Below are 27,538 nucleotides of genomic sequence, written 5' to 3' on the forward strand. Positions count from 1 at the left end.
CACAGGTTGGTCAGGGAAAGGACCTCTCACCTGGGGAGGGAAAGCATGGATATAACTTAACAAGGGATGCATGAATAGAAGGAAGCAAGACTCCTTTAAAAGGGCTAAGAGATGGCAACTCTCCTGCTCCCTAGACAGGTGAGTCTGACAGAGGTTAATCTTTCAGTCTGCGTGGCTCCACATGCTCCACGACCCTGAGCAGTGGCCACTGCCAGCTCTGTGCAATGCCTCCCCTCAAAGGGAAGGTCTCACATCCCAAACTGAGACCACAAACATCACTAAAGTCTGTATGCACAGCCAAAACATCCACTCTCTCCTTTACAACAGGCTTGCACCTGACAGCTGCTGGCACTTCAGGGAGGGATCAGTGCCCCCATTCCCTGTGAGCTCTGTGACACCGGGACACTTGGCTAACACATCCTTTAGCATTTTTCCTCCAGCACCCTCATTTATTTCCCCTTTGCGATGTCAGTTTGCTCAGGCAGCTCAATGAATAATTCAGCAATATTAAACACGTGCCAAAGCTGTTTCAGCTCTTAGCAGGATCAGCTCTTTGGTGGTTTTCTCCATTTAAACTTCATTTCAACATAATCTCCCCTTCGTTGCTGCTGGGGGAGCAAGATCTACAAGTAAAAAGCACAGTGCTGCACTTATATGGAAATATAACAATATATATGGAAATTCCCTCTTTGATAGGAATGGTGGGCTGCTAATCATTCTGCTGGATGCCTTGCTGCTCCTGCTCACTGCTTCTGTTAATGATGGAAAAAATAGCTTTTTTTTTTTTTTTTTTTTTTTTTTTTTTTTTTTTTTATACGGACATCTATTGGATATAAGGTTCAACAACCATGGAATAGAGATGATCTCACAAACCAGAATTCAGAGAAAAAAGATCTGAGGTAATTTCCCAGCTTTGTTGTGTGTTCCTGGTGTTACTGCAGTGAAAGCAATTCATCACACCCAACAAATCAATTACACAATAAATTAGCCAATACCAGTCCTTTTTCAGCAGCTTTTCAAGACAAAAGGGGTGTGCGCACGTGTAGTGGAGTCAGTGTGTGACATCCAGCTGCAATAATTGTGCACACAAAGGGTGAGGTGAGTGCTCATTTCAGAAGGCACAATTGCTACTGTGGCTTTTATTAAACCCCACTCATTTTATCACTCTCTGGTTGGAGCAATAAGCCTTTCACTTTCAGCTAAGGGGTGAAACATGGCCCTGTTTCTGCAGCAGCAAAGCTCCAGCGCAGGAATCCCAGACAAAGAGGGAAAACAGCCTGTTCTACTCTTTGGGATGTAACTTCCAATTCTTTGAAACAACCCTTACACTTCACCTAAGCAAGAAAGCAGAGCTGTTTGTGTTTCAGTGTTTCAATGCTGCATTAGCTGATAAAGTGACCTTCAGAAATCCTGCCTATTAATCTCTGCTGGCTTTTCTTCAGGCTCCCCTACCTGGCTCGTTGCTCAGATACAGACCTTGCTTTTGTTCATGCTCTCAGCATTTCACGAGGATGTTTGCAAGGACCCCCTCATGTACACACTCCTCTGTAAGGAACTGTCTCTGCTCCTAAAAGAGAGCAGAAAAACCTGTCTGTGCAATGCCTGCCTCTGCCAACAGCACACACTGAGTGGAGCAGAGATCCTGGGCTGCTTTTTTGGGAGCTGTTCAGAAAACAGTGTCTCTGGTATTGTTAGAGGATTTTAATCTTGTACCAACCAGGCCATGGTGGGACCAAACCTTGGAAATCTGAATTAGTTTTATCCCTTGAATTTTTGCAGTCTCATCTCACCTTCTATTCAAAAGATAAGAAGCTATTTTAAAAATTACACTTTGCTCATTTGTATGAAATGTGTTGTTCTCATCCCAAATGGATAATGTAGCAACATCAAAAGCTGTTTCCCTGGCAAATTATTCTTTAGGATCCAGTTTGAAAGAGGACAGTCTTTACTGAGATTCCTACATTACCTGGCAATCTGGATAGTCTAATGACAAATCCTTAAGTAAAGCTCAATTTGCTGCCTTGGAAGCTTTATATCTCCTTTTCTAAGACATGTCTTTTTTTGCAAAGGTAACACTGATTATCTGTGTCCTTTTAGTGCCTCTCAGGTTACCCCAGCTCAGAGGACTCCTGAGGTCACCTCTCGCTGTAGTTTGTACTCTCATGAACTGAGTTGTGAATTATCTCGATATGAACTGGGAGAAATCCTGTACATCTTTTCCAGTGAAGTTGGAGAGTTGCAGGAAAGTACTGGAGAACTAATTCCATATAAAATCTCCTGGCACCAGCTGGGAAAGGGTTTCTCTGAGCAGGTGATATCAAAGGTCTGTCAGTGCATAGACTCGAACAGTGAGTCAAGTAAAAGCTGCAAGGAAGATAAACCCTAAAAACAGAGGTGCTGGCACCAAAGCAACCCAACTTGCAGGGTTTTTTTCCCCACAAAAAATTTGCTGCTGTGTAAGATAGCTGCAAATCTCTCATGGTTTTTGTCTTCTGAGCTCTGAACATGCAGGAAACAATCACTCGGCCATCCCGAATGGAGAAACACCTATTTCAGAAGCACAAGGAGCTTTGTATGCCAAATTTTCAGAAACAAGGCTCAGCTGGACCCTCCCAGACTCAGAGCACTTGTGGAATTGTTCATCACCACCAAAAAGACAAACCTTCACCTTCATTTCTACAGCTGATTTAAGCCACCCTGACATCCCCATATACCCCCACCAAGGTAGGCTTGCCCTGTGGTGGGGGCAGGAGATTATTTGCAACAAAACCAATCTGTCTTCTGTGTGCATGAAGGTGTTTTTTGTTTGGTTTTTTTTTTTTTTTCCATACTTGTTTGTATTCCTCACACACAAATGAAACACAGCAGAGCCAGAACACCAGAATAACCTCTCACTGCCACAGTTCTCATGAAACCACTGAGCTGCTCTCAGAGCCAGAGGGGAAAGAGGGTATTTGTGATATCTCTCTGGAAAAAAAAAAAAAAAAAAAAAAAAAAAAAAAAAAAAAAAAAAAAAAAAAGAGCAGGCTAAATTGCCCAGGTTGTGTAAAGGTCAAGAGAGATAGAAAAAAAATATACTGCAGAGGAATAAAACAAAGGAATGTGGGAACCAAGGTAAGGTTAAGAGCTAAAGTGATGAGGACATGAGATGCTTCCTTCAGGGGGGATTCAAGCCCTTTGGATTGAATGCTGGATCATTGAACATTCCTTAATTTCTATATTGTTCTGAACTGACATGAACACAGCAGCTCCCCAAGGAAAACAAAAAAAAAAAAAAAAAAATTAATCCTCTTTTCAGTCAATGTAGCTGTTATGTCCCAATCAGCAGCGTACCCTTGGAAAAACACCAGGAAAATCAATATCCACCTCCAGGTTTTATTCCCAATGGAAATCTAACATGCCCACCCTTCACTACAGTCAAATACATTAATTTCAGCTTCATGCTGTCTGCCAGACACAAATAGCAATACCCAAGGAAGTCCTTACTCTGCTGAACATCTGAGGAATTAGAGGCAACAGGTTCAGGAATTTGTATTCCACCTCTCATTGAGACCTACAAGTACATTTTGTATCACTGGAGCTTAATCTTAGATTTAAATCTAACCTGGAATGAGTCCAAACTCTTCAAATTAATTAATCAATGAAACTGGTGAAAAAAACATAACTCCCAGCTCACAGAGCATTGCAGAGGTTAAGAAGCAGCATTTCTAGATCAGAAAACAAAACATTCCAGGAGTTCCCTGCAAAACACTAAATCTATGAGAAAACTGCATTAATAAGAAAAATATTCTGTGTTAACAAAAGAAATATATTTTGATTTTTCCGTCACCTAATTTATATTCTACTGTATAAACTTCCCTAACACCTTCTGAGCTAAAACCTTGAATTGGTACAGATGCTTCATCCCTGGAACAGGGGGTTGGAACAAGATGATCTTCAAGATCCCTTCCAACCCAAACCATTCTGTGATTCCATGAAAGATCTTTTAATATAATTTACAAAAAACCTCACAGGTTGTATAACTTACACCCCTTCATTATTTATGACTTGGGGTTTGGGTTTTTTCCTGTTTCTGTGTGCCCAGAGTAAACATTGCCTCTCACTAAATATTGTGTCAGCCACAGAAAATCTATCGTTGCTGTGTCATAGGTGCTAGATGTTTCTTTGTCCATGAAATTTCTCAGATCTGCTGGAATATCCAAGGCAAAACATCCTTACATCCAGCATCTGCAAAATCTGGCCATCATCAGATTGTCAATGTCACAGCCTTTTCTGAAAGCTGGGTCACTGATCCCTGACACAAAGAGACACCAAAAAGGGACTCTGTGTCAAGATTTTGGGCTTTTAAAATGTGTATAAACTATGAGTGATTCTGCACTTGAGGTGTGCCTGAATTAACAGAAAAAATCACTCATGGAAAGAGCAGTTGTGTCCTTGCAGCCTTTCCCAGGAGCAGAACTGAGCCAACTCTGGGTGCTCAGCTTGGTGTGGCATGGACATAGACATGGATATAGCAAGGTGTGGACTCACAGAGACAAGTCTTTGCACATAATACATCTTTTTTATCCATTTTTCTTAGCAGGTTCTTGTTTGTCTACAGATACCTCCCAACTCTCTGTGCTTGTCCTGGGCTTTGCTATTCATTGCCTTGACACTAAAATTTTTGACACAACCATCAGGTCCCTGCATGCAGTTAAACAAATACCTTTCAGGGGTTTGTTTGTTTGTTTTCCTCCTGGTTGCTGTGTAATCTTGATCTGGCAGGAAGATTTTATAAACACCACCATATATCATCATTTTGCCATATCTGCCAGAAAGGGACATTTCTGTCTGAGTGCTGGGACTGATGACAGCTCTGCAGAGGATGTCCCTTGCTCTCTAAGAGGGAAGATACATAAAAACGGAAGGATAAAGCCTGTAATTTTTTATAGCTCAGTACTTAACACTCACAGGCAGTGGAGTAGACAGCAGTCCCAGGAGAAGAAATGTGATCCTCCCACGTTAGAGCTATGCCCAGTTTTCAAAGCCCCTCTGAGCATCCTGTTGCTGTGTTTAAGATGCTTCAACACATGTGCATTAAAAGTTTGACCTTAACCAATAGATGGGGAGTAGTTTTCACCAACAGAGACAAAAATCAGGGAAGGAAAGAGATGCTAGAGGTGAAGCAGGCCAAACACGCGGGCTGTGGATAACACAGGTTGTGTTATCCATAAAATCTCACAGGAGTGAGGTTTACAGAGACATTTCTGAAGGTCACGTAAAGGTCATGCTCTGGTGTATGTACATAGTGCTCACTGTGAGAGGGATTATTGCAGTAATCACCACTGATCCCAGCCACTGCCCAAGCAAACTGTTATCTAGGGAGAAAATCCCCTGTTCTTTGCTTTGTTCTGATCCTTTCCTGGGTGCAGGCATCTCCTCTAAGTGACTGCTCCTCCCTTAGGAGACCCTGCTATGCTCCCATCAAACCAGGACTCCAGGAAGAACTCCAAAGTCAGCACATGACTATTTTTCAGCTCTTTGTGTCCCCTCTGCAGAGGGGACAGGTGACACTGCAACCACTCCTGAGGCCAGAAGGGGCCAAACTCACTCCTTGGTTCCTAAAAAAGAAAAGGAGTGAAGGACAAATCCTGCACACTGCTCATTTCCACCACCATGGCCTGCACATCTCTCCAGCTTTCTGCAGCTCAGCTCTGGCTGAGTTATCACAGCCTGATGGGTGACAAGCTGGCAGGTGGCAGCTGAACTGCATGAAATGGCCAGAAGTGGGGAGGTGGAGCAGAAATGTGGGTCTGTGAAGTTCCCTCTCCTCCTCCATGGGCAGAGGAAGAGTCAGGGCTGGTGTGGGGAAACTCCTCTGATCACAGTGGCTGCAGATGATGTCTGGGGCCCAATTGTAGGAAAGAACAGAGGGAACAAGACAGCTCAGGAAGCTCAAAAACATAACCACAGAGGAAATAAAAATGAAGAAACCAGAACTGCTTAGCCTAAAGCAGGATGGAAGAGTGCTGACAGTTTTTTTGAGAGACACCTGGAACTCGTGGAGGATCTGCCAACAGAGGCCTTTCCAAATGAGTCACAAGCATCTGTCAGGAGTGTTCTACCAGGAATCGTGGCTGTGAGCCAGGAGATGGGCTCTTGGGACCTCATGGAGCTGCTGCCAGCCCACTCTGTCTGAGCTGCATTGAGTGGGATCTCTCCTTTACCCTGCTCTGCCCACAGGCAGCACAGGACTGACCCAGACCTGCAGACTCCAACTCTCAGCTCCCCCAAACCTCTGCCTTTGCTGAGGGCATGGACAGAGTTTGCCAGAGATGACAGAGATGGCAGGGGAGGCCTGGAGCTACCTGGCCAAACTGCTTTGAGAGCAAGGGGTTGGACAGGGGCCCCTTCCCACCTGAATCATTCCACATAGGAGGAAAAGTCCAGAGAGGTTCACCAAGCTATCCAAGATTTAATGGAAAGACCAGGACTAGGTTCACATCTTTACTTCTCTGGACAGGTTTTTACCTCACTCCTCCTAGAGCATCACGAGGTGCAGACACTCCACCCCCAGGCAGGACATCCCTCTCCCCTACACCTTTTCCAAGCAGGGCCTTTCCAAAGGATGCAAAGCTACCGGAGCCCCATAAAAAGCAAACTGAAGCACAGAAAACAGATGGGCCAGAGTGTGGAGGCACTTACAGCAGATGGCACTAAAATATTAAACTAACATTACCGTATGCTTAAGCCTTGGCCTGGCTTGCTGCTGATTGCAGAGCCAGCCTGGTGAGAGCATGCAGATGAGAAACGAGCCTCAGATTGCTAAAGCACCCAACCAAACATCCCCTTCCCACAGAAAAATTCCTCACTAGCAGCTCCTCCAACAGCAGGGATGTGCTAACTCAATGCAGACGATGTTTAGCTGAACGAAAAAGCATTCCCAACAAATTCAGGTCTTTCCCAGATCTCTGCTGGAAAACCATTTCCTTGAGAAACTCTGTGAAATCAGTTTGTCTGTGACACCAAACGGGGGAAAAGCCCACCCTGCTTAGTGTTTGTCCACTGTGGGACAGCCCTGGACACGATGGGACAGCACAAGAGGCAGCAGAAGGAGGGAAAACACCTTCTTCAACCCAGGGCATTTTCCACTGCCACCCCAAAACCAGAAAGGATCCTGACTGCAGCTTGTGGCATTGCCTAAGAGACACCAGGGTACCACACAGGGATGAGTGGCCCTGAACCTTGGGGTCCCTCATGGGTCTTCAGAGCCACAGCAGCCACCAAGGGTGTGTGGTGAGGACACATGTTTGTAAGGGACTGACTGGAGTAGTGCTGGAAAAGCCTTTCATGAGGCATAAAAATCAAGATGCTTCATGGCAGGTTGGCACAGGACTGCGCTGCAGAATAATGCACTTGACATGATTAATTTTTATTTGACTGTGTGTCCAACAGGATCCTGCCTGGAGCCTGGGCCCTGCCCACTGTGTCAGCCAACCTGTGAGTGACAGCCCACAGCCCCAGGCCTGGGCCTTCCTGTTCTTCAGTGAAATTCTGCCATAAAGCAAAAAGAAAATTAAAATAACCATTATTATGAATGTCCACATCTCTTTCTTTTTTATGTCCTGAGATCAGGCACTTCATCTGAAGAGTAACAAGCTGCTGCACATTTCATTAAATAGATCAAGAAGAAGGAATCTTCTAATAGTGGGGATGGGGACATGATCCTGCAGCATAAGGGAGATCTCCTCCCGGGACCAGGTCCTCAGGCTGGGGGACACCAGCACAAGGTAAGCCAGGCCCCCCTGGCAGAGAGTGGCCAAAAGGAAAGGACTCAGCCAAAGGGCTCCTTCTCAGCTTGCCTTGTTCCAGGCTTCTTTTGGGCTTCTTGCAAAATGCCCCAGGCCAAAGGATTCATGTTTCCAGCACAGCAGATCTTCTCTGAAATTCCCTGTGTGCCCAAGCCATGTGCAAGTCCAGCACATAAGAAATAATAATAAAAAAATAATAAAAAGGAAGAAGAAACTGAGCTGGCACCTTCCCTTCCTGCAGTACCATAGTCAGATATGCCCTAAGCACTGTTGTATAAGGGCTGTGCCCACCCCAGGGAGGACATGCAGGAGTGATGTGAGGGCTGCTTGGCTGCAGCTCTGCCTATTCCTCTGTGCTCTTCAGGAGGAAGAGGAGTTGGCAGCACTAACACAGGTAACAACAACTGCACATCTGAGGCCAAAGCCAAACCTGGGGTGCATCAAGCAAAGCCACCGTTCTGACCATGCAGAAAAGCAGGACGGGCTGCCTGGTGATCAACAGCGTGGGAATAGCTCCACTCCATCAAATCCTGACAGCTCCAGCAAAATGGAGGTGGGAAGTCACTGCCCGTTTTTGTTACTGCCACTGGATGGCAATAGACGTTAAGCAGAGATCACTGTGCAAACCACACACGCACTTGCTGAGCTCCACCTTGTTGTTCTGGGCGGGCGGCTGTGATTTCAGCACGCCCAGCAGACACACCAGAGAGGTGCAGAGCCCACAGGCTGGCAGCAACACAACCAGCAAGAGAGTTCCTGGGGTTGGGCTGAATGCTGGGCTTTTCCTTTGCACAGCCTTTTCATGCCTTTCCTGCACCCAAGATCAATTTTTGTCTTGCCAGCTCAGAGCAAACTCTCCTGATGAGCAATGCGAAATCCATTAATGCCATGGGTAGGAGTGAAAAAACACCTGGTGGGAGTACAGTGCCACACTGTGAAATAGTTTACATTGAAATAGTTTACATTGAAACTGATGAGTGACTGTTTTTAAAGTATATATACCTGGCTATGAGCTGGCCAAGGGCCATGGAAAGATCTACAGCAGGGTGTCAAAAACCAGCCAGGTGTGTTGAACAGCTTCATTTGATCTTGTGTAACAAATAGGTAATAGGAAACAATCAAGGTTTTCTATATTTAACAAGTGCATAGTTGCATCTTGTTAGTATTCTCTTAATGACAGATAAGTATGACTAAGATAATTCTAATTAGTGAATGATGACTGTCCCTGCTTTGGGTGACATCACTCTGCTGCACCTCTGTTGTGTGTCACTGCCACTTCTCCCCCTGTTCCTGTCACTTTGGCTGAGTGTGGCCTGTGCCAAATGCCTGCCAGGTGCCTCTGAGTTGGCACACGGTACAAATGTGATGCTGTGATGTCAAGCTCTGCCAAGACCTCAAGCTGATGCCATGAAAGCAGCCCCTGCCCCAGTGGATGTGCTCTGCCACATCATCTCCCTTCCAGAAATGTGCCTTGGGAGGACTCAGGGATGCTCTGGTTCCACCAAGCCAGTTAATACATCCCTCAGTTCACCTCTGATAATTGATAAAGTGCTGGCTTTCACATGGATTTCTTGTGGGTTTCATGTGGATTCTCCCAGAGAAAGACCAGCTCTACATTCCCAGGAGAGTCCCATATACATTTAACATAACAATTTAAATATTGCCCAAATACAGCAACACACCCGTGACTGGAAGAGATTGTAAACTGAATCCTACCATCATCCAGACTTTCTTATCTTGAACTCACCTCCCCATATATAGAAATCAGCTTTAAAAAAAAGATACACAAGTTTCACTGACAATACTCTCAAGAGGCTCTGTTTTTTTTTTCCTTGCCTTAGGCATTAGAGTGTCTTGAGAGCAAAAAAGCACACAGTGAATTAGTCCTCTTTGCACCACCAAGCAGTAATTAGCTGTCTGGAGAGGTAAAGTTCCTGCCTCTATTGTCCTAGGGGAATAAAGATAGGAAACATGCACACAAGGACAAAGTCTGCTCACGTACACAGGGATTTTTTCCAACCTCCATATGAGAACAGGTATGTTAACATCACTTTAGGCAATGACAGAAATAAAGAGTGTAATGAAACTTAGGCCAAAAAAAAGTCTGAATATGATCGAGGAGTGCTAAAAATTGTAACAAATCCTGAAATCTCAAAATTTAGGTACAGAGCACTAGCTGTCCATGTGATAGTCTCCAATTACTTTCTCAAATCCAAGACCAAATTTTTAGTGTTCTGTCTAGAACAACACACACACACACTGGGATTCCAGAGACCCAATGCTAGACTGACAGAGCAGTGTTTAAAGTTAATTTAATCAGCCCTACAACTTGTAGGATTTGGGCAGAGGCTTGTCTGGTCCTGAAAAATGGGAATTTGCTAAGTGGGAAAGAAATGTTTTGAGCTCAGACTATTTGTGAAGGAAATGAGATGCACAGCATGACATTGGGAGCTCTGAGAGCCTGCCAGGAAAACACACTTACAAGCAATAATCATGTTTCTTATTCAGACTGTTAATGTCATTAGTGCATTAGCACTCAGAATCAGTATTAACATACTCTGTTTGTGCTGCAGATCTTGCAGCCCTCAGCACATCATGATAGTTCAGGCTGTTTCCTGACCAGACTTGCATGCTTGGGCTCACAGCACAGAGGAAATGGGTTTGAAGTGTGCCACCCACACAGGCCTGCCACATCTCTGTGCCATCATGTGGGACATGCCTGCACGAAGGTGGACAGAGGAAAAAGATGCTCTTTAAGCAGGTTGGGGGAGATTCTTCCTCTCCTCCGATCTCTATCAGATGTTTGCAAAGAAGCAACAGCTCTTTGAGTTCCAAAAATATCTGACAAGAGATGTGGGCAGTCACTATCCTCCAGCCCAGCCAGGGGGATGGCAGAGGGGCAGCAGGGCAGGTGTGGAGCAGTCCCAGTGTCTCTCCCTCCCACACCAGCCTACAAAGCCAGGGCACACAAAGTGCCACTTAAAGCTGGCATCTTGCACAGAATAATTTATTTTTTGGTGTGGTTTGTGACCTTTACAGACTATAGGGACTCCAGCAGTGTCAGCATGCAATGACCACATGATGCCCCTTGGTCCTCAGGGCTCAGCTCAGACTAAAACCTGGTGGTGTCTCTAAAAGTTTGATGGGTCCTGTTAGATCACAGTGCCTGGCATAGCAAGCCTGGACCTGGCTGGTTCTGCACTGGCTTTGAAGGGATCCTATGGGGAGACAACTTAAGCTCACCTACCAGTGTCCTGCCCTTCCTCCTCACACTGCTGGATTCAGGAAGGGGATCTCAGAGGAGCACACAGGACGTCCCCTAAGTCCTGCAGAGCTGGGACGAGCCACCCATTTCCCTGCACTGGAAGCACCCTCATTATTAGGAATGGAGAGCATCAGCTACCACAAGAGTGATTTGTTTAAACTGTACCAGCTTCAGTATCTCTGAATGGTTTGGTTTGGAAGTGACCTTAAAAATTGTACAGTTCCAACCCTACATCCATAGACAGGGACACCTTCCACTGGACCAGACTGCTCAAAGCCCCATCCAGCCTGGGCTTGAACACTTCTAGAAACACTCAGACTCACCAAACCCAACTCCTCTCCTCCAAATCTTGCCTTTTTTTTCTTTCCTTTTTTTTTTTTTTTTTTTTTTTTTTCCATAAATGCATCCTGAAAATCTTTATCCTTACACTTTTGAGAGGTGCAGGACCACATCCCTTACTGCACTCCTTCCTTGGGACAAGGTGAGTAGTATTTAAAAGGGAGGACGATCATTTGTTCCTCTTTGTCCTCCAGATGCCTGATGCACAAATCAACTTTATGGTACTGAGGTTCCTGCACCATCCTGTATCTATGCTTAAGCCTAAAAATTACTCTTGCTGGTATTTATTTTTTCCCTACGAGGATGAACAGGTCAGTGATGATGTGTGGATTGTCACAGGGATGCCCAGAATCTACCTGAGGGCATCCTGTGCCAGCAGCAGCTCCTCCTGCTCCACACTTCAAACATCTCCTGTGCAAGGAGCAGGCAACTCCTCCCTCCTCCTCCTCTCAGCAGCACCGCAAAAACCCAACGTAACATCTGCATTTACCTTTCTGCTTATTTAAAAACGGCAGTAGGAACGAAGCCAGCGGACTTTTTTTGCCAAAGTCCTTGGAAGACACTTTACTTTGGTTAACAACAGTTTCTTCGATGGGTTTCTTCAGGATTACTCTTTCCTTCAGCTCCTCGGTGCTGACGGCAGAGGTTGGGGGCTCCGCGACGATTTTTGGGGCAGCAAAGGAGCTTTTCAGGTAGGACGAGGACTCGGCCAGGTTCTCCCTGTTCATCCTGCTCTCCGTCATTTTAGCGGCCTCGTAGTCCGAGGTGTCAACACGCGAGTTGTTCTCCTCCTTGATAATGTCCATCACCTTGGGCTTCATCAGAGGGGAGTCCTGCTCCCTCTTGGGGCTCTCCTCGGAGGCCGACGAGGCGTCGCAGGACTCGATGATGAGCTCGCTGTCGAGCTCGGCCTCCCGCTCCTCCCGCAGGATGCTGTACTGGATGGAGGGTGAGGCGGGTGATGGTGGGGGCCCCCCGATGTGGCTGAAGGTCATGTAGTTGGAGTGCAGCACCTCCTCGGCGGCCAGGGGGTCCTCAGAGACCAGCTCAATCTCCGAGTCACCAGACTCGGCGCTGCTGGCTTCGTTGTCGCCGTGCGAGGAGGAGGAGGGAGGGCGGCCGGGCTTGGCCCGCTGGTCCTTCTTCTCTGCAGGAGGGGCTGGAGATCTCTGTGCCTCCTGGGCCTCGAAGGAAAAACTCTTGGCTTCCTTGATGGCACTGATGAGTTCGTCCTCCGACAGGCTGCCTTTGCCCTGCGACTCTGAGCCGGATGGTTCTGCCGTACGGGAGAAAAAAAATAAAAATATTTAATAATTTTTATTTTTTTTTTAGCAATTTAGGGAACAAACACAATAGGTTTCACAGCAGCACATATCCCTCTAGCATGGCTGGGAGCATAGGCACAAAGTCTTCCAGTCTAACAGTAATAACAGCTTGACCTTACACAGCATTTCCCATGTAGGTACTCCTTATAGAAGAAGCATCACTTACTGAAGAAAAAGCTGAGGTACAAGGCAGTGCTGGTCACTGCTTGACCAGTGGCTCAACAATGTGGTTTTCACCAGCAAAATCATCAGTCAAGAGGAACATGGGCTCAGGACACACATGAGAGCATCAGACTGTCACCAACTGATGTTCATCTGTTCTGGAGACAAATACACACATGGGACAGGTGGGTTTTGCTGATCCTAGAAACCCCCTTGTAGTTTTGCCCAGCTTTAACTTTCAGGTGTGGAAAATTTAAGATCAGAAACTTCTCTCTCTCTCTCTTTTTTTTTTTTTTTTTTTTTTTTTTTTTTTTTTTTTGTTTTTGTTTTGGTTTGGTTTGGTTTTGGTTTTGTTTTGTTTTGTTTGTTTGTTTGTTTGTTTTTGTTTTGCTTGGCTTGGTTTGGTTGACTAGTTTATTATTATTATTATTAATTTGAAGTTTGTTTTTTTTTCTCAGGCTGTGGGTGGTGAATTATCTCTGTTTGCTTTTAACTCAGTTGGGTCCAAGAATGAAACCAATTTTTTCTACTACAATTCTTAATATCACTATGAACTATCGTAACAAAAATAATGACTATCTTGTCACCCTAAATTTGAAACAAAACAAAACAAAACAAAAAGATTAACAACCTAGTCTGCATTTTCTGACTGCAATTCCCCAGCCACATCAAAACAGCCATCAGGCACACGTGGAAATTTGTCCTCTGGGACCCTAATTTATGTATTCATTCCCTAATTTAATGTCATTATTAATGTGATGGGGTCACTGAGTTGTACTGCAGGTTGTGAGGAGTCAAGAAAGCCACTAGGAAAATAAATCCCCAAGTTTCCTCCAGTGGATGCTGGTGAAGAGGTCCATGACAGGACAGTGCCTGCAGGTGTCCCCAGGGCTGGGTACCACAGTGGAATGGAGGAAGGTTTCCAGCCCTGTGGCTGCAGGTGACAGAAGAAAATCCTTCTGCACCCCAGATTGTGGCCACAGACAGGATTAAGGTACTGGCACTGTTACAACACACTCCTGTCTGGATGCTGGGAATTTTCTGGTGCACTGGAAGCTCGTGCATCCTTCTCTGGCTGCAGGAAGCTGCGCTGGTCTCCTGCATCACCAGTCCCTGAGCCACAACTGAACTCAGCACAAATCCTAACAGGTAAGTGACTTCCAGCCCTTGTAGCACAGCAACAGGACCATCCCTGGGCTTCACCCCACTCCTCCCTGTGCTGGCAGTGTGTAACTCCCAGCCCTGGCATTCACCTTGGGAATAAAACAGTCCTTTGTGGCCAGCAGCAGGGTGTCACATTTACTGCTGGCACTGGGATAAATACCCACGGCCTTTCAGCACCAGTGCAGAGACAGAGCATCTCTTCCTTCCCCAGAAAGATGAGGTCCAGAGATTAAAAGCAAAACGTTTTTAAAAGTCTTGATCCAAGCAGGGGGTTGTTGTACTGCACCAGGTAGATGTTTTCTATACAAGGAAAAGGGTCTCAGTTTCACCCTGGGACCTTTTAAGGGAAAAACACCAGAAGTTTCTATGCTCTCCTGGCAGTAATTGGCTCAATACCAAGACAAAAACATTGATAGGTCTCTTAGTTGTTTCTCAGAAATGTAATTTTCTATTAGGCTGTTTGACAAAAACCCCACCTAAATCGTTCTAAACATTTAAGGAAGAGCACGAGGCCTCTCGGTGCATTTTTGGGGTGTTGTAGCAGGTGTAAGGGATCTGTCCCTACACTGTGCATAGCTTTTGTTCTTAGGTTTTGCATTATTTTCTTCTTTAATTAAAACCTTTTTGCTTTTTCAAGACACATTTGTTTGTGCCGTCTCACAAATTACTTTAAGCCATTTCTGTGAGGTGCTGGACACCCTCAGAGTGTGTTGGACCCTCGTGGAGCTAAAAAACACCTGGCTCAGTGAGAATTCCAACAGGAGGTGAATGGCAGCTTTGCCAGAATGCTTGAGGGGTACCTGAGCCATGACTTCACTGGGTCACTGACTTCACTCCCACTGCGTGGGAATAGCAAGGGCAGGTTTTAAATTTCTTCATCACTTATGAATGTGGGGTTTGGGCTTGGAACATTCCCAGCTGCAGGAAAAGGGGGAAAATCCAGAGGAATCACCCCTCTAGAAGAAGATGCCTTCTTCTTTCCTTAGCAGGATGGATAAGAAGTTTAGATGGGCTGCAGATACCAAGAATCCCCAAGGCAGCCTGGAACAGCCACTTGGACTCAGTAAGTAACAGTGCCTGAAGTCCTTAATTACCTCACAGCAAAAAGTGTAAATTGATGAACAGTGGCACGTCTCAGAGGCAGTGTGTGATTTCACTCAGTCAAATAAAAGAAGAAAAAGGTGGCTCTGAAGTCTATTCATTAAATAATTCCAGAATAAATTAACAGCTGTGGTGGACTCCATCTCCTTTGCCTATGTGGAAGTGCACAAATGCTCTCTCACTTTTCTGTAGGAACCAAATATTTCTCCAAGGGAAGGTATTAGTGGGGGTGCCCGACTGCCATTTTCAGGAAATTCTAGTTGTTTTTTAAAAAATCCTTCTAAATTAATTTGAAGCAATGGAACTTTCAGTTTGGGGACATTCTTTGTCAAATATTCATCATTCAAGGATTTCGATTAAAGGATTCCAGGACACTGAAATTTAATTTTCAGTCTAAAAATTCTGGTTTCTGTCACGGAACTTTGGTACTTTTTAAAGGACAATGCTACTTTTATATTTTAGCAGTGTATAATAGGGGAAATGAGGAATAGGTATTATGCACTACTGCAGTAATCAGGCAGTAGGAAAATGTATAAATATGGGGTTTGGGTGATCCCCCAATAGCAATCAGAAGTCTTTTAAAGAGACTGGCCTTTTCTCCCTCCAGCCCCTTTGTAAATGAGGTGACAGCATTTCCCTCCTCAGCACTTTATAAAAGCAGCACTTTGACATGTAAACAGCACTGATTTTTACCAATTTAACCTTATTTTCTGCAGGGGCAAAGAGATACTAAGCTAGCCATTAAAATGTTAATAATATGAACCCAGTCAGTTGCATTGCCCTGATCTCACACACCTCATCTCCCTTGGGGAATCAGGGCAGGCAGAGTGACCAAGAGACCCCCAAACCACCAGGATACAGCTCAAAACATGGCCTTGATGAAGATATCCCAGTGATACCAAGAGGCACATTTGAGATGATCGAGGAGAGATCCCTGATCACTGGGCTCAGCAGGCCTGGATCCCTTCCCATACATCCTGAGCAGTGTGTTGTGATGGAGAGCACAGTTTGCCTCCTCCGTCACTCTGGCTGCACAAACTGGTGCCAGAGCAGAGCACCTTGGGCATGGAGACCTGTCAGTGCCCTCTCACACCCCGTTACAGTCACCCACAGTTATTCTCCAATGTGCAGGGTAGGTACACTTGCACATTTGCACTTCTTGAACAGCAAAACCCTGAGTGCTCTGCACCAACACCAGCATTACCTGTGCCAGAGGAAGGTGGTGTGACAGACCCTGGGCTGTCATCCTCTGGCTCTGACACCGTCACCGTTGGCACCACCTCATGGCTCGGCTTCAGGCCGGTGTCCGGCTGGGTCGGGCTCGGCTCTTTGCTGGCAGCTTCCTTGGGGCTTTCTGTCTCAGTGAGGGTGATCTTGACGGGGCTTGTAGCCACAGAAGGACTTTGCTGACCCCCAGGCTTTCTGTCTTCCAGCAGGTCTTGTTCCTTGGCTGCCTTTGTGCTCTCCGAAGGCGTCCGTGGAGGTTCAGCGGCGTGGTTGGAGCCCACGGGTGTTCCCCGGTATTTATCGCTAAAACCTGGGCTCTCATCTTCTGAGTCAGAGTCATGTTTTTCTTGGTACTTTATTTCTTCTGATCTACTCATGTCCATGTATTTGTAACCTTCTACTTTCATGGGATCCGCTAAGGTTTTGTCGACTTCAGTAGACTCTGCAGGAGTCATCTCTATTCCCGAGTCTGAGCTAAACAAGCCGCGGGACTCAAACCCACTCACGTCTTGCACAGGATGCCCCAGGGCGTTAAACCCCTCTGTGCTGCCCGAACAGGAAATGGGGGTGTTTTCCTGCTGATAGATGCCCGTGAAATAGGTGGAGTCCCGTGGGGTGGTGTAGTGGACATCGGAGATCAGAGAGGTGTAGAAGGAGTTGTCCCCTCCGTTGGCAGTGGAGCCGTAGTCAAAGAGATGTGACGAGCCTGTGACACCTGAAGCAAACACACAAAAAAGAGGCACAGTAAGACACAAATGCCTGCATGCTTTCTGCATCAAGCCTTCTGCAAAGCCACACTCATCCCCTGCTGATTTTAGATTTGGTTTGTGAACCAGACTTGACTTTGCTTGCAAGCTCTTGGGGACTGTCCCTCTCTATACCTTTGGGAAATATATAGTGGCACATCTGTCACACAAGGCTTCCAGCTGCTGTTCCATCTTAAAATAGCTATAAGGATCCTGATGGTAGCTAAGCATTCCTGGCCAATGGTTGCCCCAGCCTGTAAATAAAAACTTCCTGTGATTGCAACCTCACAACATCCCTCACCATCCAACCCAGGGGCTCAGCATTAAATATCCTTAAAAGAAATCCAATGTCCAATACTAAACCAATATTTCTTTTTAAATACATAAAACTGGAGGAATTTCATCCTAAGGAAACTTTTCTTGATGAAAAAAATTCTGCTGGACAGAAATTGAGAGGGAAAGTTGGCAAAAAGATTAAGATTACATTGTCTCTTCAGAACAGCCATCCTAAATTTGTGAAACACCAAGGCAGAGACTCAACATCCTCATTTAGTGATTTCCACATGTTCAGAAAGCTGTAGCCTGTGTGCATCCTCTAGAAATCACACTGGCATGAAGGTGGTTAAACCCATGCATCATTTTCATGCACTGCCTCTAATTCCCCCTGCCACGCTCTCGGTTCCTGGGGATGATGCTAATTAAATTAGAAACAGCAGCCACTCTCTCTCTGCAGCATTCATACCGAGCACAACTCGACGATGGGAACAGCGAGATCCCCCATGAGGGAGGTGGAGAGACGGATTTCTGTGGGGGCTGAGGGAATGGGATGAGGAGGAACAAAGCCAATGTCTGTAGGAGCTGGTGCCTATGGGAGGGAGCAGCCTGTTAACCCCTCGTGTGCTGAAGTATCACAGGGGCTGGCTGGCTTTCTCCAACCTCTGCTCATCACCTGCAAGGGAGGTGAGGCTCCTGACCCGCTCCACACATGTCTGGGCTACAACACACAGTGCAGACTTCATCATAATACTAAAGGGACATTGCTGCAGCTGCAAAGCCCAGAAGCTGGAAAATGTCCATGAGAAAGCTCCTGAGCTGCTTGCATTTGGGTATTTCCTTCCTCCTTGCACACACAGAGAAGGATACCATCTCTAAACTGCTTTCCCCCACAGCCCTCCATGCATCAGGCATGTGCAGCTCATTTAGTGAGCCCTGAAGCAGTACTATCCACCCTGTCATACTTCAGAATTGTAGCTGAAGGCTTTATTTTACTGCACAACCTCACTGGATTTGACACACACACACACCCCAAGCCCTGCACAAAGGCAGAGTGATCAGTTCTCTCATCGTATTTCTGCATTGTTCAGGGTTGTGATGTCTTGCAAGCAACTCTTCCCTGGATTGCCTCTAGGCTGGGAACAAAATGCCCTCCTATTACAAGGGGAAACCTGATAGCACAGGGGAAAAGCAACCCAAAAGTGCCACTCCTTCCTTTTCAGCATCCCTGTGCTACCTGTTCCTGTGTCCTCATCCATTTGGGTGCTGCTGCTCCCCACCAGTCCTCCCTGTTGATCTACTCCTGCACACACAGTTCTGGCAGCAGCTCTATCCCCACAGCCAGAGATTTGTAGCAGCCTTTGCCACAGGAGAGCACAGAGACAGAGGTGCTGCAGCCAGCAGGTGGAAAATCATCCATTCCCAGCCTTCAGCTGGGTGTTCTCATTGTTGTGTAGCACTGCATAGAACTTTTCATAGAAACATTTATCATCAAGGCAAGGCCTCGCCTCAGAGTGGTGAGGGTGGAGATGTGAATTTGGGGCTTATTTCCCCCTTCTCTATCTATGCACCTTTACATTTACCTACTCCAAATTTCACCTTCTGATTTCCTGCCAGCTCCGGAAAACTCAGATGCTTTTGTAACCTGCTGCAGGCAGCTCCTATCCTCTCTGCTCTGAATAACTCAGTCCCAACAGCAAAGCTACGTGAGAATGAAGCCCAAGTGGAAAACCACAGCAAAACCAAAGCAGAGTAAGGGATAAACTGGGCTGCCCAACACCCAGATTCTACCTGAGGTCATCCAGTGCCTTGCAAGGACAGCTCATACCCAGAACACATTTCTAAACGAGCAAAAAGGGAAAGGTTGCATTCCTTGCAAGGACAGCTCATACCCAGAACACGTTTCTAAACGAGCAAAAAGGGAAAGGTTGCATTCCTTGCAAGTGCTCTTCTTGCTGAACTTGCCTTTTTGAAAATGATCCATAAACAGGCTTGGATTTTCACAAATGTGTTGGTTAGCTGGAATTATCTGATGCATTGTTTACGCCAACATATTCCAGACTGTGAATTACTGACTACAGACTATTCATGCCCGTTGCTGCCAGTATCTGCTGTTTGTAATTTAGTATTTGTGCTGGGTGAGTGGCTGTCTGAATCACGGGGTTTCAGGGCAGCTCTTTTATTAAATGCTTCCTCAGTGCCTTCTGGACCTGATCCAAAGCCCACTGAATTCACCAGAAAAGTCCCACTGACTCTGAGTGCCTGTGGACCAGCTCTAGATGGCTGGGGGATACTTTCTGCTCACGAGGAAAACACTGTCACAACACCATCAGAGGGTAAAAAAATCCATTCCTACAAACATCCCACTAAGGGAGAGAGGGAGCACAAACAGAGTCAAAGGAGATTGAAGCCACTGCCAAGGCAATATCCACAGATGCTTTTCACAGCTTTCATTTGTGCTTTGTCCACAGTACATGGGAGCCAGATGCACAAGCATTTGCAGCTCTTAGCAAGGCTGATCAACAGAGCAGTGAAATGGTTTCTAATGCATTTGTGTCAGGTACTTCATAGCATAGAGAGCCAGGGCAGCTCACAGGAGAGCCACAGTGATAAAGAGAGGTTGAGAAAATACCATCCTATTCTTTAGGTTATTCCTCAGCAGAAAGAAAAATAACCCCTGAAACAGTCACTGACACAAACATCACATTTTCAAATAGTACAAACCTGGCACTGCAGCAGATGTTAACACAGGAGCTGATTTAGAATGGAATCACTGTCAATCATAAACCTTTTTGTTTTTTCCTGCAGCAGTTTTGCAAATAAAAACGAAACCAGAATATGCATTTGCTACTGGGGTTGAGGAGGAGAGAGTTACAGAGTATGTGAGCAAAGGGAGGTTCACATTAGCAGGACATATGGGGATCCCAACTCTCAAGGCGACAGCAGAGTCAAAAGCACTGAAGACAGCTGAAATTGCCTAATTAATAGGATTTAATGTAACTCCCTATTTCCACTGGGATTGATTTAAAGCCATTGCTAAAACTGCCTCTCATTTGGGAAGCGTGAATCTCTCAGCTATTAGACTGGCTATTAGAGACATGGAAACTGATAATAGCTGAGCAGATTTTTGCTGAAGAATAGTGTACTCAGAGCCTGGTGATTAAGCAATGCCCTCTCTGACTTTTAAGTTTATTTGGTTCAATATCCGTGGGAAGGAGAAGCCTTGAATAGCACCGGTAACAGATGACACTATCAGGTCTGAATTTACCCTTGTTACAAAGGCTGGGAGGGTTTTTAATCTGGATTTCACTCAAAACTGCCCAAAAACTTGCCTGCCAATTCAGGTGAAGGAAAGCTATTCAGCTGCTGAGAGCAGCAGTTGTGCTTTCCTGTAACCCGAGCCCTGGGGAAATAATTTCACTTCCTGGGATTAGCTAAGGAGTAATGGGCCCGATTCAATCACTGCAGCCCAGCTGAGATGCTCAGCAAGTTATGTGTGCTTTCATCAACTGCAAAGGAGAAAAAAAAAAAAAGAATATTGGAAAATGACTGTTTTGTTTGCTCAGAATAAATGAACGCTCCAGAAATCTTCTCCTACGGAACTGGATTCAGAGCTGTTTAGCAATTGACACAGGAAACAATTTAGAAATCATCGGTTCCACGCAGAGGAGCTCTTAATTTCAGAAAGGCAGCTGAAGACCAATTTGGATCAAGGGAGGCTGCACTGCTGCAGCACATTGGAACAGGGAACAAAAAGTTAGCTGAGGATCACAGTCAAGAAAAAGAGATGATTTAAATAAAACTGATTCTTTTTTTTTTCCCAACCAGAGTATTCGTGGCCTTATTAAAATTGATCATTTCAGAATACTGTGCTTAACTCTCAATAAAATAACTTTATTTCTTATTAACCTGTCAAGCTCCACATACAGCTCTGGTGATCTTCACTGGCACAGACAGACAGACAGACATTTAGGGACCTGGTCTAGTGGAAGGTGTCCCTGCCCACAGCAGGAGGGTTGGAACAAGATGATCTTTAAGGTCCCTTTCAACTCAAACCATTTCTTGATTCTGTGACATGAAATTTCAGTTCTCCAAAACATTTGGCAACCCTTCAGTGCAAGGTTGTGTATTTATTGTGTGTCATTGATTTGCTCAAAATTAATATTTTTTTCAGAAGAAGAGAGGGAAGAACTCATCTTTAATTAGGTGATGCAGTTTTTACAGCCTGGAGCTGTGCAGAGAAGACAAAATCTTTTTTGGTTGCAATGGGAGGAATCAAGGTTTCAGTGACCTTTTCAGACAAAAGCAGAATAGTGGGAGCAAACAGCTTCCAGCAGATTCCTGTAAGTCTTTTAAATAGCTGGCTCTGACTTTTTGCTTTGGGTATTGAGCTTTAGGAGTCATTACTGGCTGCCCCAGTGCTGCAGGGATGAAAGTTCCCAGAAGCAGGGTCTTCCCAGCTCTCTCCCATGTCCATCCAGGTTCACCCTGTCCCATTTCAATAATCCCTGACCTGTAGTAATTAATCAATTAGAGATATAATTTTATTTTTATTACTCAGCCATGACCATTAGGAAAATGTGTCTTCATGCTTTCTTCCAAATGCACAACAAAAGTAGTTATTAAACAGCCCTGCCTTTTTTTCTGTACCAAATTTATAACTTTGTCATCAGCTACTAGTAAAAAGCCTTTGCTTCTTTTTATTCCTCACTTATATTTAAAAAAGGAGGGAGGAAAAGGGAAAGATTTTTTCCTGTTTTTTTGACCCTGATACATGATGTCTCATTGTGTCCTTTTACTTCCCCAACTCAGTTACTTTCCTTTTTAAAACTCATATTTTACTGCACTCTCATCTGCAGCCATACACTGCTTTGTGCAGATGTTCATCCTTACATCACTTTTCCACTCCTCTTTACCCTACCCAGACAGACCAGCAGCCCCAAGTCTGTCTCCAAATTCAAAGCACACCATTTTCTTGGATCCAGACCAAGCTGCTTTTCTCCTCTCTGCTTGACTTCAAATTCAACCCAAACCTCAGGAAATCTCCAAATTTCCTGATTTCCAAATGTCCTTGACTTGAACCTTCCTGGCAGTGGCAAGGGCAGCCTGCACGAGTGGCAGAGGCATCTCTTACCCCAACCCAAATCATATTCAAAATAATCTGGCCACCTTCAGGGATATTTGAGTGTACCACCTGGGAGTCATGCTCTCAGCTCTGCAAGACTCTTCTTGTGTGAGTTTTCCAACCCCAAACACTCCCAAACAAAACTCAGAAGTACTTTAGCAATTGTGTGTCAACTCAAGTAGAGCTTGAAACCCAAATGGCTGAGGACTATCACTGTGCTGTGGATAACACCCCTGGATCAGCTCACAGCGTCCCCTGGATTAGATTTTTTCAGAGCCAGCTGTCAGCCCTGAGCTATCCCTCCTCCAGATGCTCTGGGCTGGACAGAGAGCAGCAAGCTGCCTGCAGGAGAACTGCAACAGGGCGTGCATCCCTGGCAGCAGCGCCAGCTATCCCCAGCTGCCAGGAGATGGTGCTCTTTGTTTTAGCTCGGGATTCCCAAACCCACTTTCACAGGCTGGGAACTTCCTCTCCTCCAGAACTCTCATAATCTTGTCTACAACAAAGATCCATCCCCACAAATGGCCACAGCCCGAGAGTGGTTTGGGGATTCATTTGCACAAGGGCTGCTACAGGAAAACCGGATGTATGGGGAGGGTACATGATGCTACTTCTGTTATTCCTCCCCGTGGTTCTCTCTCTGCATAGTCCTGAATGTGCTGGGGAAACACAGAGCAGCAGGGAGGCTCCAGCAGTGACAGCCTGAGCCTCAGCTCCTGGGGACAGGAGTGACTCAGTGCCTCAGCTGTGCAAGTTATTCACTTTTCCCCTCCACATCCCCCAGCATCACATCAAACACAGGTGCTGCCTCCTGCACAGGTAGGAGGGCAGGAGGACAGTGTGGAAAAAAACAGGCTTAATCCTACAAATACTCTGATTACTCAGTTGATTTCATTGGGGTGGATTCTAATTCTTCACCTCCCTGAGATGGAAGTGAGTCCTAAACTCAAACAAGTTAATGATAAACTTTGGTGCATGTAAAACTTCTCCAGGTCATTTTACAGAGGAAATTAGTTACTACAGCCTCCCAGCTGCATCACTTTTGCACAGCTCTAGCTGTCTATTGTAAACAAGGCAGGGATACCCAATCTCAGTCCTCCACATGATAAATACCTGGGGGAATGAATGGGGGTCAGCTGGGATCCCAGCCCCTAAAAACCTTGGCTGCTGAGGATCAGCAACCTTTATCAATTCCCCAACTTCTTGTAAGCACAAAGACAAATCCCTTTCAGGATCCAACCCTGACACTTTTGGGAGCATCAGTTTGCCAGGTTGAGAAGCTCCCCTCAGCAGCTGGTAGCAGGTCACCATCACATTATGGTTCTCCCCAGTGCCCTGCCTGGGGTTTTTCCTGTCACCCCAGCCAGCTTCTGGTTTCTTCCAACATCTGGGCAGGCATGGAACAGGTACTGGCTCTGCTGTGGAGTGCTACAGCCTCATCTATGGGAGGGATGTGTAGAAACACTGCTGAGCTTTTAATAAGATTAAGAAGGTCCATCCCAGCAAGATGTTAACAGCATCTCTTTTTCGGCCACAGATGCTGCACCACAGCAGCTACTGTTTCCCTGTCAGTGCCTCTCCAAAAAGATATCAGGGTCCACCCTTCTGCTGGTGCTGCTGACTGTGGGTGTCATGGTGCACCCCAGACCAAGCCCAGTCAAACAGGGGAGCAGAGCTTGGTCTGGTGATGTTGAATATCCTCAGCTCCCATGGGCATCCAGAGAACTCCAGGGCTCACAGCATCTGGCAGGGGAGGCTGAGCAGGTGCCCCAAAGCCAACCATCAGTGTGTGCAAAGTGAACCCATCATAAATCATTCAGCATTTCCCACCCCCATGTGCCCCCAAGGCTTTCTGCTTCAATAAATGGTCTCAGAGAGGTCCAGTTTGACCTGGCAGTACAACTCTGGCATAAAGTCTGTGACAGCATGAAAAATACAGAGCATTTCAAAAGGAGGCCTGAGAAGGAGGTTTGAGACGTGCACAAATTTGCAAATGCTGCTGGATGTCCAGCATTATTAAAAAAAAAATCATTTAGTGAGTTAACAAAAATCTGGTTCTTGTAAAAAGGTTTTCACTCCAGTGATAGTAACAGGACTGGTTGATAGGTCTCAATGACACCATGATACTACCTAAAATACCTTGAAATGCAATTTCCTGAGGATAATTAAAGCCCACTTATAAGATTAATTCTTTCTTATTTCACCGTAGTCACATTTTCCCTGGAATGATAAAACTTCACTGAGCTCCACGACAAAAATACTCCAAGCACTAAGTGAATTAGCACCTAAATGATGCTTTTCCATTACCTGAAATGGGACCCAACTCCCTTTAGAGCAATAGACTCCCAAGCACCTCACGAAATCTGGATGTGTTTGGTTAAGTCTCATTCATCTTTTAAGTTTAAAAATACTGAAATCCCATTTCCAGCATGATTCAGGAAATTCAGCTGCTCAATGCTTTATCCCTTAGAGCAGACTAGGTTGTTCACCAATCTCCCTTGCAGAACCACCTTCTCTCCTGGCCAGATTCCATCCCTGGAATGGCCTGTCCCAGGCACCTTCAGCCCATCCAGCCCCCTCTTTCCTGGGTCCCAGTTCCTTGTAAATTCAGCTTGTAAAGTCAATCCCCAGCCACAGGTTCCAACTCAGCCTGGAAAAGGGAGAAATTCCAATGCCAGCTTGCTTTTGATGCTGAGATAAACCCGGGACAGAAATCACTGCCCTGCAGCTTCAAGCTCTTCCACAGGGAGGGAAAACCCAGTACTGGAGAAGAGCTTTGCTGAAATATAAGTTTTTTCAGTAAGAATCTGATACACCTCTGGAGGGACTGTTGAGTTCTCTCTATGCCACTTATATCTGCTACAAAATATCTTGAAAATGTCACGGAAAGCCATGTATAAAAAATGAGAGAAAAGGCAAAAAGGGTTGTCTTGCACTTGGATTTGGCTCCCCATCCCCCAAGGCTGAGGCCACTCCAGCTCCATGAATCTTCCAGGGTGACAGAGAGACAATTGCAAAGAGGTTCAGCTGAAATCACTGAGGGCTCTCGAGAGGAAAATTAATTTTGTGACAATGCCTAACACCTCCAGTGATGTGTCAGGCACAGTAATTCAGGGAGAAAACCAGCTGTCAGGCACTGCAAGGCTGGGGTAAATCAGAAGTGACTCCACCAAAGGTACAAGAGTTAAACCAGCATAAAACTGTCACCAGGGAAGGAAGTACGAGGCCCTGGGAGCCAACAAATAGAGTCTGGAGACAAGGCATTGCTGGCCATAAATCAGGATCAAATCTGATGCCCAGGGGACAGCAGGGAAATGTAGGTCAGAGAGGACACAGCAGTGCCAGGATGATGCAGGCAGACAGAGAGAAATATCAAAAATCATCATCAAGCTCTCTTTCCACCCAAGGTTTTCCCACCTCAACATGACCTGCTCCAGAAAGGCCAGAGGAGCAGGTGTGCTGAATCCTGGTGTTTGCCTTTACAGGCAGCAACAGAAACATCAGGAGAAAAGACCCTCTATAGCATTGAGCAGGACACAAAATATATAATATCAGAAAATATTTAAAGGAAAAAAGAGAAGTGGGGGGGTTCTGCAGAGGCAGGTGAGGCAGCAGACTCTGATCCAACTGCTAATGGGGTTTCCTTGCACATTAAGTGATTTCTCTCTGTCTCTAGAAGGTGGTGCCTGAAAGTCAATCAGAAAGTTTTCAAAAGTGTATTAAAAGTTAAACCTCTCAAAGTAGTGCAGAATTTGGGGCAGAGCCACTGCAGTCATAAATCAGCATCAACCTGCTGGCTCCAGCTCCTGCTTGAGGAGGACTGGGCCATGTGTGCTATAACTAATGCTAGAAATGTCCTTGCCTTCAAGGTCTCTCCTTTCTTTACCTGCCACTGTGTCTCTTCTCCTGTGACAGATGAGTTCACTCCAAGCAGAGACAGGAAAATCCTCCCCAGACATCTCATTCCCTTGGAGGATGTATTTTAGACCTATCCCACCCTTCACTCTACATTACAGAAGAACCAACACAAGTCCTTCCCTCTCTTTACTGTGAATACATGACTCCAAAACTGTTCACCCACCCAGGAGAGCAGCCAGGAAGTTTGGACTCTGAGTGGAGGCATCATTAAGATCTCAAGGAACACAGGTTAGTTTGACTGTCACTTTTTTGAGAGCCCAGGAGATGCTCCTGCTCCTCCCTCCCTTCCTTGCAGGGGCACCCAGCTCCCCACAGCCAAGGCTGGTGGCTAAACCCCAGCCTTCAGCAGAGTCAACCACAGCAGAGCCTGCACTCCTGAAAGCTCCTGAGGCTGTGGCAGAGCAAGCAAGGCTCCAAACCAACCATTTGCTGGAGCTGTGGTGTGTTATTAAAGCAGGAGGGGGGCAGCAGCTCCACAGCAGCGCCAGGACCAACCTCCCTGTCAGGAGCTTCTCAGCAGCACAGCCAGGGCTTGGCTCCAGCAGGGGATAATTACACAGCTCCTGATAACCTCCTGCAGCTTTCCCAGAGCCGGCTCAGGTGCTGGATGCCTGTGGAAGCTGCAGGGAAAAGCAGGAGCAGAGAGTTCTCTCCTATTGCTCTGCCCATCATCCCATCCATAGCACTGCTGCCTCATCCACACCCTGCGAGATTTCTAGGAAAAGCTGCAGTGAAAACTTAGATTCTCAGTCACAGGTGTGAGAAATTAAATTAGGTGTCAGAAAAAATACATATAATGATGGGATTGTGATATGGGACCAATACAAAGATAAACTTTAGGAAACTGCCAGGTGAAATGAATGATAACAAAATGTTGTGGTCACTGAGCAGAATGGTTAAGCAAAGATGTAACTGTGGGAAGCTGCAAGCAAGGGAAAACTGCCATGGAAAGGAACCAGAGGTCAGAGACGGAGGGAGGATAAAGACTCTGACGCCCTCAGGACCACCAGAAACAACAATGGGTGAAAACTACATACCACAAGGAGGAATGGAAACTAAACATCACAATGAAAAATAGAAACTAAACCTTATAACAGAGAATA

The 27,538-nt window shown here is 45.8% G+C and overlaps 1 protein-coding gene across 1 annotated transcript in view; it reads right to left on the reverse strand.

The window, feature by feature from the left end:
- The window catches only part of RTN1 (reticulon 1), a gene marked incomplete at its 5' end in the record, with an annotated part of 116,495 nt that overhangs the window by 34,346 nt on the left and 54,611 nt on the right, over positions 1–27,538 (reverse strand). Inside the window, 2 exons of the mRNA XM_083864123.1 lie at positions 11,885–12,670; positions 16,351–17,088. Of these exons, the coding sequence (XP_083720249.1) occupies positions 11,885–12,670; positions 16,351–17,088 (1,524 nt within the window). The remainder of the gene's footprint in view (positions 1–11,884; positions 12,671–16,350; positions 17,089–27,538) is intronic.

Source organism: Zosterops lateralis (genome assembly GCF_965231275.1).
Source record: "Zosterops lateralis genome assembly, chromosome: 6".
In the NCBI taxonomy this organism is placed as follows: Eukaryota; Metazoa; Chordata; class Aves; order Passeriformes; family Zosteropidae; genus Zosterops; species Zosterops lateralis.